The sequence below is a fragment of the Bipolaris sorokiniana genome (genome assembly GCF_000338995.1).
Source record: "Bipolaris sorokiniana ND90Pr unplaced genomic scaffold COCSAscaffold_4, whole genome shotgun sequence".
In the NCBI taxonomy this organism is placed as follows: domain Eukaryota; kingdom Fungi; phylum Ascomycota; class Dothideomycetes; order Pleosporales; family Pleosporaceae; genus Bipolaris; species Bipolaris sorokiniana.
The window spans coordinates 1,934,704-1,950,018 of record NW_006911898.1 but is presented as its reverse complement, the minus strand read 5'-3'; the positions used below and the strand labels follow the sequence as shown (position 1 = coordinate 1,950,018).

At 49.4% G+C, this 15,315-nt stretch overlaps 4 protein-coding genes across 4 annotated transcripts; 3 read left to right on the top strand and 1 right to left on the bottom strand.

The window, feature by feature from the left end:
- Window positions 1–635: 635 nt before the first annotated feature.
- COCSADRAFT_113526 (uncharacterized protein) lies at window positions 636–2,059 on the bottom strand (the record flags this gene model as incomplete). The annotated part of the gene is made up of 1 exon (XM_007699960.1): window positions 636–2,059. A coding segment is annotated over exon 1 (1,230 nt), but the record flags the coding sequence as incomplete, so codon positions are not given.
- A 5,420-nt stretch (window positions 2,060–7,479) lies between these two features.
- COCSADRAFT_58018 (uncharacterized protein) lies at window positions 7,480–8,388 on the top strand (the record flags this gene model as incomplete). Its single annotated transcript, XM_007699453.1, has 1 exon — window positions 7,480–8,388. A coding segment is annotated over one exon (909 nt), but the record flags the coding sequence as incomplete, so codon positions are not given.
- Window positions 8,389–9,523: 1,135 nt separating this feature from the next.
- Window positions 9,524–11,489, top strand: COCSADRAFT_138709 (uncharacterized protein). The gene is made up of 2 exons (XM_007699959.1): window positions 9,524–11,051; window positions 11,101–11,489. The coding sequence occupies exons 1-2, from the start codon at window positions 9,567–9,569 to the stop codon at window positions 11,314–11,316; spliced, it is 1,701 nt and encodes a 566-aa protein (XP_007698149.1). The 5' UTR covers window positions 9,524–9,566; the 3' UTR covers window positions 11,317–11,489.
- A 2,314-nt stretch (window positions 11,490–13,803) lies between these two features.
- COCSADRAFT_57223 (uncharacterized protein) lies at window positions 13,804–14,010 on the top strand (the record flags this gene model as incomplete). Its single annotated transcript, XM_007699452.1, has 1 exon — window positions 13,804–14,010. A coding segment is annotated over one exon (207 nt), but the record flags the coding sequence as incomplete, so codon positions are not given.
- Between the last annotated feature and the right edge of the window lie 1,305 nt (window positions 14,011–15,315).

The following is a 15,315-nucleotide window of genomic DNA, read 5'->3' as shown; positions in this document are numbered from 1 at the left end:
ATACTGGCTACCTTGGGTCGATACTGGAGACGAAATCTCAGCATGTTGGGGATAAGGTAGATAGGGTTGTTGTGCAGGAGAGCCTTGTGGATAAGGGCAATATGGTCCTTGCGTTGGTTGTGAGAGTCCTGGATATCCATATGGCTGCGATTGAACGAAGTGCTGGGATTGTCGATACGGAATTGGTGTGTGATATGGCTCGTTTCTTATGCCGACGGGATTGATTTGTGAATCATAGGAGCCGGACATATGGTGTGGTGATGGACGAGAAGTCTGGCTGTCTGCTGCATGTTCTTGTTCAGAGATTGAAGAATGCAAGGGTGGCCTATCCATCGAGTAGCTTGACTGTCGCTGTTGCTGCTGATGCCGAGTGAGCGCTTCCAAGTTCGCAATAGATTTCCGGGTGACAACTTTGCTCTGCCTCTTGAGCGCATGATCGACACTACCTTTCTTTAAGGGTTGTGCATTGGGCTGAGGTGCAATAGAAGTCCCTGCCAGTGGGTTTGGTCGCTGTGAATTAGGCAACGGAGCAGATTCACGTCGCGGGAAAATGGTCTCTGGAGTTTTTTTGCGCAAAGGACCCGGCGGTTGTACATCGAAATCCTGATAAGTGGAATTTTCAAGCGGAAATGTACCTCCCCTGGCGCCGATTGAAGGATATGGTGTTTCGTGTTCGACCTCAGTTATGGTTTCTGTAGTTCTTGATCGTATATGATAAGGTAGGCTCGATGAACTCTGCGAGTGCTGGCCGGATGAAGCTCCGTAGCGGTCTGCAGAATCTACAGCTTTATATGTATCATGGCTCGCATTTGATGGCAGTGGTGGTACCGACGAACGAGGACGTGATCCTACACTCAGGCGCGATGGAATGTGGCCATATTTTACTGTTCTGAAACGCTTGACGGTCGGGTTGCGCTTACAGCGGTCTTGGGCCTCCTTCAATAACTTCCTGATTTTCGCCTCTTCTGAAACATCTTCTTCCAGTTGCAAGTCTGTTACACTGCCCGCATCCGTCTGGCCGGATACCAAGACGTTGTCACCTTCCCATTTCTCTTCCTCGTCTTCATCTTCGTCTTCATCATTTTCCGATCCAGCGTCTGAATCCAAGTTGTCTTCTTCTATATCGGAATTGTAATCTTCTTCCTCAGGTGCATCAATAGCATCAGATGCGGACCCCCGAATTGGATGGCGAGTGTATACATTAGCACCTGCTTTAAGCAATGCATCTACGCAAGCAGCTTGGCGATAGGCGCAAGCCTCAACGAGTGCTCCATCGAGCAGATGATCCGGAGGCTTCATAGACAGGTATCGATCCAGGATAGCTTTGTTGCCACGGATGGAAGCAGCAGCGATGGCACTCCGATAAACCCCTCCTTGAAGGCGGAAATCTGCTCCAGCGTCCAGCAACTTGTTGACGACATCCATACGGTTGAAGTAAGAAGCTGCAATCAGAGCTGTATGATACTTTCCATCTTTATGGTTAACAAGCTCGATTGCCCTGTCGAGAATCTCGTCAATCATGGAGAGTTCGGCTTTCATTGCAGCAGCCTGAAGAGCGTCGCCGTATTTACCTCCCTTCGCATGAACATCCGCTCCGTGTTCTATTAGCTTTCTGACAACTTCAATGTTGTTACCTTTGACAGCAGCTGCCACAGTCGACCCAAGCAGGCCTCCTGAAGCTGTAGCGTTTGCGCCGTTGTTGAGCAAACACTCGACGACGGATAAAACACTAGACTGGGCAGCAGCAAGGATCGGAAAGCCATGAAGACCTCCACTGGCGTTTACATCGGCATGATGTTTGATGAGAAGCTTGACGATCTTTGTATGTCCACCAGCTGCAGCTGCAGACAGTGCTCCTCCAAACATGCCATTAGCTGGTCGGACGTTAACTGCGGCATTGTGCTTCAAAAGTTCTTGCACAACATTTAACCAGCCAGCCGCACATGCGGCTTGGAGAGCTGTTCCATATGTTCCAGAAATGGGTTCAGTAATTGTGATATCGGCACCTGCCTTAACAAGGACATGGATAGTCTCAATGTCTCCGGCCCACGCAGCGGCCTGCAGGGCTGTTCCATATGGACCTCCGATGGCGTTGACATTGGCGCCTGCTTCTAGCAGGACTTCGCAACAATCTTCGTCACCCTCGGCGCTATATTCTTGTCAGCAATGCTTAAGCTACAAGGCGAGATACTTACGCGGCCGCGTGAAGTGCAGTGCCATATTTCTCGCTCGAGATATGCACGTCAGCGCCATGCGCCAATAGAAATCTCAAGCCTTCGATATCGCATGCATCTGCGCAGTTGATCAGGGCAGTTGTTCCCCTCGCACAGGCTGCATCTATGTCTGAAACATTCTTGACGATAAGTTCCAGATCTTCTGTGAGTAAAGTGGATGCAGAGAGCGAGATGACGGGCCAGTTGTCTTCGCCGCCACGTACGTTCACATGAGCACCGTGTTCGAGCAGAATCCTGGTCGCAGTGCTATCACCTTGTTCAACTGCTGCAATGATGGCGTATGAAAAGTGGCCCCCAAAGGCATTAACATCCGCCCCATGTTCAATAAGAAGGCGAATGGTGGCTTCATTACCTGTATGCACAGCGGCTAGATATCGCAGGTTAGCAAGAAGCGCTGTTACAAAAAGGGATATGTACCTTGTAGTTCATGGCCGTAGTAACCAATGGGTTCGGTATTGGTTTTGGCTCCACGATCCAGTAACAACTTGACGTTGTCGGCATCGCCGAACCATGCAGCCGCCTGGGGAGTCAGCATCAAGAGACTACTCCATTGATCTCGGGACGTACCTGGAGAGCTGTACCATAGTCCCCTCCGCGTTTATTGACATCAGCTCCTTTATCCAGCAGAGCTTTCATGATTTCCATTGTGCCATCGTACCTAAATTATTGTCAGCATGATTTCAATGGCCAGTCGTAAGCTTAAAGATTCTGCTGAGGTAGTGGCCAGAAGTACGTAGTCCGAAGAAAGTGAAAATTTAGTATGCAACCCCTCGCAGAAAGCTCGCTGGAGGGATATTTGAAGAAATAATCCATCATCCTCCAAAGTCTCAAAGATAGCTCAAACTTACGCGCTAGCTGCTAATGCGAATCCGTAACTTGAAATCGGTTAGCGTTTAATTACGATACGTGCTTGGTACACTTACATAGGACCTTCGACGTTTGGATCCGCACCAAACTCCAAAAGAAGCTTAACAGTCTGGAGATGTTTGTTGTCGGTAGCTTCGTACAAGGCCTTATTGAGCTGTGCTTGGTCGATCCCTCGGGGATACAGCAATCTCAAGACCTCCGTTCTACCGTAGAAAGCCGCTAGTGAGAATGACCTCTGATGTCTCAGGGAGCAAGATGAGAGCTCCGAATCCCGGTTCAATATCGCGGCCACGATTGAATCGTAGCCTTTCTGAGCAGCTGCCTGTAGGGCTTGTTCCAGAATCAAAACTCGTTGTTCATCTTTCAATAATATTTCAAAAACCTCCAAGTGATTGTAGGTGGCTGCAGCGATCAGGAAACTTTTGTAAGTTTCTATATGAAGATGGGGGTTCCACGATTTTGAAAGAAGATGACGGACAACAGCAGCGTGTCCGCGCCGCACAGCTGCGCCAAGTGCAGAGCCATACCTAGTTGTTGGTAGTTTCTAGTCAGTATGCGCTCTGGCGTTGGCTCAGATATGAATGTTACGTACCAGTACTCCTCATTGGGGTCAATCTCTGCACCCCGTTCAATCAAAATACGCACGGCATCCAGATTTCCAGAAAAGGCGGCGAGGTTCAGTGCTCGTCGGTGCAGTCCACCAGGAATGTTTACTTCGGCGTTATGATCCAGCAAACGCTCAACAATGCGGTTATCAAGACTACCAACAGCTGCGTAGAGCGCCGTTCCATATTCAGGAGATGGAGAGTTTACGTTAGCGTTACGGTCCAGTAAGATTTTGACAATGTCGTAACGGCCATTCCTGCAGGCAGCATGCAATGCTGTTGGGCTTCCATCAGAGCTTATGAAATCAACGTCTGCACCTGCACCAAGCAGAATGTTGATGATTTCTTCGTTTCCGTTTTCGCAAGCATAGTAAAGAGGTTGAAAGCCTAAGGAATCTTGCTCATGTATGTTGGGGGTTCCGTTGAGGTTTATCAGGTGATCAACCAAAGCGGGAAATTCGAGAATCACTGCCACGTGAAGGGAGGAAATATCTTGCTGGCCTTCCATACCGTGTACTTCCCGGATAGTATTCCACCACTTCTGACGAGCTTCCGAGTTCTTCTGCCAAAAGGGGTGGCTAAAGTTGAATTCCTCAAGAACATCGGGCGGCGCCCGTTTCGCATGTTCTACCCAGTAGCGAACGGGGTATCTGAGGTCGACATCAAGAAGGTCTTCAGTCTCGTCATCTCCCTGTGCTGAGGATGAATTGCTCATGTCATCAGAGTCGGACTCATCAGTGTCAGTATCTGCTCCACGTGGTGTGTTCTCTGCGTCAACGGCTGCCTCGGTCTCTTCTTGCTCGGCATGGTCGATTGATACATCCTGTACTTTGATGGCCTGGTAAATGTACTCCAATGAACGCAGAGCAATGATACCGTGCTGTACATCGTCGAGGTCCAGCGAAAGATCATACTTGGCATATATCGCAAGGTGTTCCGCAGCAGATATGTCGATCCATTCAACAGTACTGTTGTCCAGATCCCAGTCGTTGCCTCTCAAGGTAAGGAATGCTCCACATCGTACGATGTATTCTTTCAGCTTCTCAAGATCTTCTAGGTCCTCATGAGGTAATCCAGCCATGACAGCAAGCTCTCGCATCGTTGGGGCTATGTATGATAGGACTCGACAGCGCAGTATCTCCTTTGTGTATTCGTATCCTTCGGCTTGTGGGCTGAGAATCCGCTTTCGGATGTGCTCGAACATGTCAGTGAGGCCATATGGGAATGACTCTAGCAGTTTCCTAATCTCGGCATAGTGCGTACGTCCTGGTTTCCATGCGTTCTTCAATTCACGTACGACGAGACTGACATAGATCCAGTTGTCTTCAGCGCGAAGGTAGATGTGACGTTTCACAAAATATGCCAAAGAAGCTGGAAGAGCAAGTTCATCCACACGCACAGATATGTGTGCTTTTAGGTCGTCGCTAACTTGAGCGGAGTTGTCTGCATCGTTAAGATCAATCTCAGGAACCTGGCCCTTCAAACATTTCTCGATGCTCGGGCGACCACTGCGGTTAAGTAGGAGCCATTTGATAGGCCGAAAATCCCCGTCGTTGTGGGTCGCGGTTGTGGGCTTAATCGCTCCTCCCATGTATGCAAGGAAGTGTTCCAAAGAATCTTCAGCCAGTTGCTCTACGCCATACACAATGATGTATATCCTTGAGTTGCGGGTATCCTCAACCATTTTTTGCAGGGCTGTCCATAATGCAGGTATCTTCAGCATTTCTTCCGGGTCAAATATCTGGCTCGCGACATCTCTGCTGCCCCGAGAGTCCAGGAGAAGGTGACGTGCAAGGTCTTGGTCGATATCCAGTAACTGACGAACAATGATTTGTAATAAACCCTTCAGAGTACGCCTCATCCTGTCACTTTGATCACAGTAAAAAGATGCAACTAACGAGTTGTGGTCAACACCTTGCTTCAGGTACTCTAGAGCCGAAGATGCGATAGCCCCTTGGCCTGTTCCGGCCTTTCCATGAATCCAGAAGACATGATTGGTATCCGAGGTTCTCCATTGCTGGAAACTGGTCAGTTCCAGAATTGATGAGCGCTTGGCGCTTTTCGCTTCCCGGTAGGAGCCCTTCATGGCCGCTTCAATATCCACAAATCCTTTTCCCAAAGCGTCTATCATACTATGGTACGTGCGGTCATCTACCTGCGATTGCCGCAGCATGTTTTGGCGCGTCTTGATGATGCTGTCTGCTTTGTTCGCTATTTCCCTGATCTCATCAGATACAGCAGTGAAATTACCATCCTTTGGTCCAGGATACTTGTTCAATTGGAAGTGATCCGACATGAGAGAGAGACTCTCAAATGATTCGATGGTCGCAGAATCTTGATCAACAATGCGCTCCTTTTTTTTAAGCCACGAGGTACCCTTTATCATGTAGTTGAAAAGATCACTGTCGTTCTCTTCCCAGAAGCAGAGTAACCGGATCTGAGCGTCTCTTGCCATGAAAGAAAATTCGGTAAGCATACTTCGTAGGATCTCCGAGTCTTTCTCAAGGACCTTTAGAAGAGATGATGGAGTGCCCCAGCCAGCAAGCTCAGCCATGGATGCCAAAACTAGTGCTTTTGACTGACTGGATGTGCCATGAAACGGAGTGCCTAGGAAGAAGCAACCAGCGACCCAGGGGTAGACATTTGGGAAGTCCCGTTGACGCGATCGTGCCATGAGTAGGGCTTTTTCTAAGATAATGCCACCCAGACAATGAGCAATGAAGATGATAGGCGTCTTTGCTTCGTTCTTGGTAGATATCAGCAGGGAATCAGATGGGATGACATTCAACACCCACTACTCTTGAGCGATCTAGACCGTGAAGCAGCTTGTTTGCCACATTGTCTATCCGTTCGTCGACAGACCCCTTCCCAAACCATTGTGATTGGTACTGAAAGACGCTAATCTTGGCATGTGGAATCTTTTTTGGCAGCATGTTGGCATCTCGCAGCCAATGCACCTTGTCTTTCTTCCATGTGTATTCAGGGTCCGCTCCAAGGCCAGGGATGGCAATGATTCTGCCAGCATATGTTATTCAAGTTCAAAGTGGCATGGACGGTGACATACTCGACCTTGGCCGATAACTTGACCGACGATTGTTCATCATTTGGATATACGACATTCAATCCGGGGTTGAAAGACTATTTCTTCAGCAAATCCATAGACGCAGATTGGCACTACTAACCTGGGCATCGAATTTCGAATGCTGAGCCTTCGCGGCCGTAGCCATCGCGAACACCTGATCCACGAGTTTGCAGTATGTATTGAAAAGCAAAGATCGCTTTGTTTTCGTTATCTGTCGTAGAAAAAAATGCGCGATTGGAATGATTGGAGGCTCTTCCATGCTGGACCCAGGCCTTGGCATATATGCCCAGGTGTTGGGGGCGGAAAGATTTGGGGGCGAAATGTCCCAAAGGAGAAAGACGTTGATCAGTTGGTCAGCGCTGGCGTGCACCTTTTTGGTATAACAATATCAATAATGCTCAGCAATTTGGAATCCCCCAGCTTTACGAGACAAGGGTAGGCGAGAAATCTGCCGCATCATTCCGCCGGTGTGGCAGTGTAGGAACCGCGGCGCGCCATGGTTTTCTACATGATTGCGCCATGTCGCTCTATTCAAGGCTGCTATACCCTCTTCTACCAACACGATCGATTGCTCCTCGATTGAGTGTCGCTCGAAAAAATGTATTCGCAAGCTGCGAGCAAACAGCTACCGGTGCCGTTTCGCACGGCGCCCCTGAAAACCTCGGGTCCTGATGGTATCGTACAGCCAGAGCTACCTTTACTACCAGCAACGTTCCGCAAAAACTATAGGGTCGAGCCTGTCAACGCCGATATTCGCGCATTTCTTGACATCGAACTCAATGTCCGGAGGTTGAACGAGATTCACAATTGGCTATGGCTTGTCGGACTCCCAACAGCACCCCGGCCACTCCATTACCAGATCGTTAAAGGAAGGGAGATTATGGTGACGGAGCAACTGGATTTACATCTCATCTGGACCTCTTCCAAGTCCTCCTCGATACTCGTCAAGCCATTACCCCGTTTCCTTTTTTGCCCGGTATTTTGGCAAACGGAAATCTGTCCGCGTCAACATTTGTACGAGACGGCACTTGGATTCCTGCTATCGTATGTTGCGCTCATCGAACGAGAGGTCGATTACAACTTGGCTATCTTCCACGGACTCATTCCCAAAGAGATAACCTGGGCTGTGTGGTTGGCGCTCGTGAGCGAAATCATTTGCACCCTGCCTCAAGCAGTACCTTTCAACTCGGCTCTCGCTCCATCAGTAGATGTCATGGAAGGCCACATAGGCGTCAATGAACGCTTCATATATGGCGAGCTACGTCTTGGGCGGCTGAACTGGATATACCGCTTGGTAATGGGGGAGACACGCGGGTATCTTAGCGGTTGTACTACGTATGGATCGTTCATGCGCGAGAATATCAACAGCCTCATCACTTGGTTCGCATACACGACAATTGTGCTCTCAGCGATGCAGGTCGGGCTCTCCACAACGCCCCTCGAAGACAACCACTCCTTTAGTATGGCATCCTTTGTCTTTTCGATTTTCTCTATTCTGGCGCCGCTCGCGTGTATTCTAGCTATTACGGTCATCATGGCGGTCATGGTTATCCTCAATCTTGTGCGGACGCTGAGGATTCGAAAGCAGAAGCGACGTAGAGGTGTCAAAGTATGAGCATGTAAGGATGGAAGCATCACAGCAAACAGTGACGCACTACGGATCAAAAAGTGTAATCACTGGCAACGCTGAATCCAACCAAACCTCAGCAGGTCGGCACCCTGTACTAGGCTTCGCCAGTTTTTGGAAGCTGCCTGCTCATCCTCATCACTCAGCCATCGCTGGCGGACAGTTAAAAATGGTTCGTTAAAATAGAGATTTTGGGTCTACAATACCATGACACTGAGCCACCACAAGCGGTAGAATGACACCAGATGCTGTACCAACGGACAGCATGCTTGTTAAGGCGATTCTTCAGGTTCCTCGATATGAAGAACACTTTCCTGTATCGCTCGACATGTCCTATACATTTCACAAGTTCGGTTGAGCAGCCGAACAGAGAGCCTACAATAGTAGCTGCGGGTTCGAAGCCATCTATATTTTAGCATGGAATCCCTAAATTTGATCTGCTGGCCGAAGATGGATCACAAGAGGAACCTGTATTTACTTTGAGAAGAGAAAGTGTCTGCATCGAAAAGAGCGCGCAAAACCGAGGGTGATCTAGTCGAAGGCATCTGAGCCATCAATATAGAGATTCCTACGAAACCTCGAAATATTGTAATTCTACTGTCATTGCTTTTTCCCTAAGGAACTTCGCAAAATAGCTGGGTGTTCTTGCTCTTCTGCAAACACCGCTTTCCGATGAGTGCTTTGCTAACACGGACTGGGCCTCATCATTTCACAACCTGAACTTGTCTTTCACAACAAAACCCAACATGTTTGATCAATGAAAGCATGACTGGACAACGGTCGAACATTATTAGCTTATTTTTAGGCTGGAGACGGACACGATGCATTAGCTTGCATCTATTTCTTACGCTTTCGGGATGCCCAGGCCGCCACGCCAGTGCAACGGTGCAACTCTTGACAGAAGAATGCTCCTTTACTGTCTGCAAGTGTTGAGCTTGATCGTACATGAGACGACAGAATCTCCAGGCAGCAGATGAGCGGTGCGCGTGGGTAAAAGCAGATGACGTGGAAAGTCAACTAACCAGTTTGGTCGTAGCGTCTCGATCACGAGCCATGACCGTGCGGAAGGCGGCGACTTGGCCGTCGTCGACGCGCTTATCATAACACCCTCAGCACTCGCCCCTTCATCTCTCCTGTAGTGCTCCCATATCATGTCATTTCACACTTCATCTTATAATGGTCGAGGCAGGCCCTCGCGTTCTCTCTTTGCCGTTGGTATCCTTGTGCAGTTCGCTCTCATTGCGGGTATCTTTTGGGCCTATACCGGCTTTGGCCACTCCCGTGGGTCCACGGCTTTAGCGGACGCGGAAACTACCAATTCATCACCGAGGCCAAACAGCTTCAGATTGCGACATGTCATAAACCACGGTGCCGGCCAACCTGGACCACGTGCTAGAAGGTTTGATGTCACACCGGAGCACTTTGCAGCTGCTGGTGTTGATTCTCATGTCGGACCCTTCGCCATCAAGACAGCACCAGTAAAGATCCAAAGGCCATCGTTCAACAGCTATGATAGCCAGATACCCATGTCCCCCATTTGGATGGCCGAAGACATCCCGGGTCCGGATTTTAAAGATAAGGAAACCATCATCAGTTTTGCAAACATGTCAGAGGATGCGTACAAGGTCGGACGCGATGATCCCGGGTGGATGGATGTGGATGAAGACTATGACACTTCTGTTCCCTTCGGTTGGGATGATAGCGGCATCCGCGGCCATGTATTCAGCGATGACACCAACTCCACCATCATTCTGGCCGTCAAAGGAACTACAGTAGCCATGTTCGAAGGCAACGGAACCTCTGTGCACGACAAGGAAAACGACAACCTCTATGGGTCTTGTTGCTGCGGTCAGGGTGGTACCTACCTATGGCGCAAAGTGTGTGACTGTCAAACGGGTACCTATACCTGCGATGAACAATGTGTAAAGGACGAGTTGCGGAAGCCAAACCGGTACTATGTCGCAACTCTCGAGCTCTATCAAGAAGTGATGAAGCTCTATCCGAATTCCCACGTCATGACAACTGGACATAGCTTAGGTGGAGTACTTGCTTCTTTGATCAGTCTCCAACATGGCATTCCTGCTGTGACATTTGAGGCTTATCCCCAGGCTCTGGCAGCGAAGCGCTTAGGACTACCAGCAGCTAGCGACGTTGCTCCGCCCAGGAAAGACACGGGAGTCTTTCATTTTGGACACACAGCTGACCCGGTATACATGGGAACTTGCAATGGAGCTACAAGTTTTTGCTCAATCGGTGGCTATGCATTCGAAACACTTTGCCATACCGGAAGGAAGTGTGCATACGACGTGGTTAAAGATTGGGGCTGGAGGCAAAGCACACAGACGCATAGTTTGAGGTACGCTATCGAGAACGTTTATATGAAATACGACGAAGCGGCAACATGTCAGGAAGAGGATGTAGGGTGTGTTGATTGTTACTTGTGGAAGTTTGAAAACGGCACACATAAGCAGCCGACAACGAGCTCAACAGCAACAAGTACCACCTATTCAAGGACCCGGACAGAAACATGTCAGACGCCTGGATGGTGGGGATGCCGGGATTCGACAACTACCATGATGTCGACAACATCGTCTAGTTCATCGACTTCTACAATGAGTACAAGCACTTGTCAGACTGTATGTTTTCCTGGTTGACTAATCTTACAAACATTGCTAATTTGTACAGCCTGGCTGGTTTGGCTGCAAAGACGTAACAATAACAGCAACCACTACGGCCACTACTACCATTACGACTACACCCAGTGAGCCAACCACGACGACTTGTACTACTAAAGGATGGTTTGGCAGATGCCTTGATGACAACTCTTCGACAGCCACCCCTGCTATGGAAGCACACGCCTACTGGCGGACACCGGTGATAGCGACCCCAACGCCTCCATAGGCTGATAGTAAAATACTCTCGGATTGACGCCTTGAATTTTGTTACGGAGCAATCGATAGATTTACGCAATGCCGCCATGTGCTCTTATCTTCTTGACGGAACCTAATCTCACCCTGAACACAACCTGTAGTTCAATCGCCAAGTTTAACCCTACAGCCAAATTTGCATGTGTGACCATTCATATGTACCTGCGAGTTCAGGGAATTCGAACATGTTCAAGTGAATCCATGCACTCTTAGCATCGCATTAGTTGTAAGTCAATCGACATAAAATGAAGGTTGTAAGTAGATGCGCAAAACCGTACGCATTTGCCGGCTTACGGGTGAGGGAAGTAAGCCAACAATATTGTCAAGTTGCGTCATGTTGATTGTCGGCAGTTGCACCGTTGCACCGTTGCAAAGGGAACATCTTCTTTTTAGCTGATTTTCTCACAATGCCGAGGAGCTCGAAATAGTCCTAACGTAGTAGACGGCAGTAGTCAACACAACAAGACCATCGAAGCTTCCTGATCACTCTCCGAGCATCTGCAAGTTCGGCTTTGCCTCCAAGGGTCAATAAGGGATGTCGTACGAGATGTTGTGCGTACCAAATTCAAAGAGCATTACACTCTTACTGGTGAATCTTAGTGTTCAAGGTTATTGACAAAGTTTAGAGAACAAGACTAAAAAACACGCATGATGATGTATGGCATGCTTTCAGCGGCTTTATCGCGATCGGTATTTTTAGGATGAAACCAGAGGCCACTAGAAACATGTGGCGAGGGTGTGGCGTGGATACAATTTTGGCCGCCTACTCACGTGACAAGATATTAAACCGTTGATTGCCAGCAGTAGTCTCGCCCAGCTCATCGGGTCGCTCACGCCGACCCCAAAGTGACTTTCCCATGGGAAAAGAAACGAAAGGTGCATATGGCCGCGCGGAAACAACGAGGCTGGCTGGCCAACAAGCAAGAATATGGTAATGGTTGCGTGGCTACGGATCCCGGCGAGCCAAGTATTAGCGTGGACCAAATTTCCACAGCAGCAGAAAGATTGCACGCCCCACAGAATCTGGCCAGATCGTGCGGAGGATGTGTGTCGGACATAAGGCCACAAGGCGAAAGTCTGGTTCTATAGGTGGGAACGCTGATCCTCATATTAATGCCTCGAGCCGCGAACGGGAGGTGCTGAGGTGTGGCGAAGAGCGGTAGGAGGGTACGCATCAGCACCCACGCGGCACAGATCGGACATGTAATCGTTATCAAAGTCCGAAATTTGGTGCCTTTGACGGCAATTGTTGAATTTGGGAGCTGCACGCCGGGTAAATAGGGTCAGGAGAGGTCACGGCGGACGAGCGACATGTGGAGGGTGAGACGCCTAGACTGCGGCACTGCGTAATCGCAAAGGGCTTAGGTCTACTCTAGAGGCTTCTGGCACGTCTGGACGAAGGTGAGGACGAATGCAGATGCACGTTCTGCTGTGGGCAAGTACAGTACACAGTAAGCCCTCAGCCCCGTAAGGCCGTCTGAGAGAAATTGTGCGAAACATAGCTTACCAGCCCGGTCCCTGTAGCACATCGTCGCTTGAAACAGTCGCAAGATATGGCACGTACCTTCCGGGCTGCCAGCACAATGTCAAAGTCACCAAATGGCGGGAAACGTCAGTCTTCGCAGCGGGGCGGGTGTTGGGTACGTATGTACATTTGTACACCGTCCATGTCCGGTGAAAGAATGGTTTGGTGCAAGCCACACGATGATGGCTGCCGGAAGTCACGGCTTTGGCAGAAATCAAGATTTGGGCGCTTGGTTGGGTCGATGGGCAACGAGGCCAGGGTCTCGGCGGAGACCCTGGGCTGGCGAGTGAGAACGCACTGGCCAAGTACAGTCTGGCCGCGGGTCTCTCCACTGTATAATCTACGATGACACACTCTTCCCTTGGACGCGTCAACTGTCATGAGCCTCTTGCAGCCTCCAGCGTTACGGAAGGCTTTGCCTTGGTATACGTCAAGTTTGGATATAAGAGATAGCACTACTAGCTTCCAGGCCCGCAGGTTCCTCCTAATCTGCAAGCTCAAGATATAAGCCGCCTGTCCACACACCCACATCTTGTTCGCACATCCTATCTCTTGACTTTGTCAGCCCGACTATTCATTTTCTCCCTGGCTAGATCCGGCAATCAAGGCGCTATATTGGGCCCGTTCTGCATGCACCCAAGCGACGCCAACTGACACCATCGATTACGGCTACTTTTTCGGCCCAAGTACGCAATAATTACCCTGCATATCTGCAACTGCCTGTTTACATCATCGGGCGTTCACTATCGTCTGCCCCATATATTACGAAGTCTCGCCCTCGGCTTGAAGGATTCCCTAAAGGCCAACACGCTATTAAGTCCGAGCAATACATAAACGCAGCCACTCCACGCTACTACAATATCACATCGTCATCATCACCACTGCTACCAACATCTATCACTACACTCGACAACACCTCAACCCTCTCAAGTTACAATGTTCTCCTGCGCCAACTACGAGCGAGGCTGCCGAGGCCGTTGCAACCGCCTCAACGATCGATGCGACAGCTGCCACACTCTCAACCTACAAGTCCGAAGCAACAGCGCCTCATCCACATCTTCAACCAACGCGCTGCCATCAGCTGCCTACTCAGCAATGACAAACTCGTTCGCGTCTCTATCTCAACTCAACAACTCGTCGACATCAACAAGGACACAATAGTCCGTTTGCGAAGCAACATGCAACTCCATCAATCTTTCACGAAAATACGAGTTTTATTCAGACATTAGCGACTTTGACGACAGGTGTTCTGGCAACACTTCCTTCTCCCACCTTTTTGGCCGGCTTTGGCTTTAGCCTATCTTAGGGGATTAACGGCGCGAGACAGCGCACTTGGTTAGCATTTACACGGGCATGCGAGATTTTCTGGACGTTTTCTTCTCTTGCTTTTCTCTATACACTTTGTATTCATACACCGCTACACTTTCCATTCACATGTTTTGTTTTCTTCTTTCTTCTCTTCGGGAAGACTCGGTTGCAAGCGTTTTGGGCAGACAGGGTGTGCATGATGTGGCGTCGATTGGGGCCATGCACCCATCCGCCCCCAGCACAGGCTACTCTTGGAGGAAAACTTGGCATATACCTATGATTGGGTCGTTTTGGAAACCGAAGCGCGAGCTCTCTCTTTCTATCTTGCACTTGCAGTGAAATACAATCACACCAAATGCACTCCAACGTTCTTGAACCCACCTCACCTGACCAAGTTTTTTCTGCACTTTATTCCCGCTACGCGTGACGCATGACTTGCAGCAAAGACCCTCTCACCCCAATATTCAGCCTCGTTTATTTTTCCCTTGCGTATCCATTTTTTGCGGGGATAGAGAAGAAGCGAGTAGAAAACGAAGCCATACGTAAGACAAGGAATGCAGAGAAAGAAAAAAAAGGATAGAGGCCAGGATTCCGTCCCCACAGCCTCGCCTAGAACACGAGGTCCCCGAACCGCTCGCCTCACTCTCCTTTTTTCCCTTTATCACTCCTTTCTCCCTTTCTTCTAATCCCCGAGCGATTACCCTCCCTATTCTTTTACCTGCGCGGAAAACAAAACGGTATAATCACGGTATGACACGTTTTTACGAGCAAAACCCAAAAGCGACGCCGAACGGCCTACGCAGCATCCGTATTCAAAGTAGTTCCACAGCGCTCATCACTTTGACACTAATTCCCTAAACTATTGTGCCGTCCCCTCTCTCTGCTGGGAACCAACGTTAGATAGATGGAGGTAAAAAAAAAAAGAGAGAACTGCGGTTCCGCGTCGGCGTTATCCCCCCCGGAACTAAGAGCGTAAGAGACTCCACATAGGAAAAGCATGAAAGAGCAGGGCCAGCCAGCCAGCCAGCCAGCAAAAAAAAGACACAGACACATAGTCCAGACAAATAGATCGACAATAAGATGCAACATCAGAGGGCCTGGCTGGGGGAAACATGTGGTCTAGACAAGCGCCGCGATCGC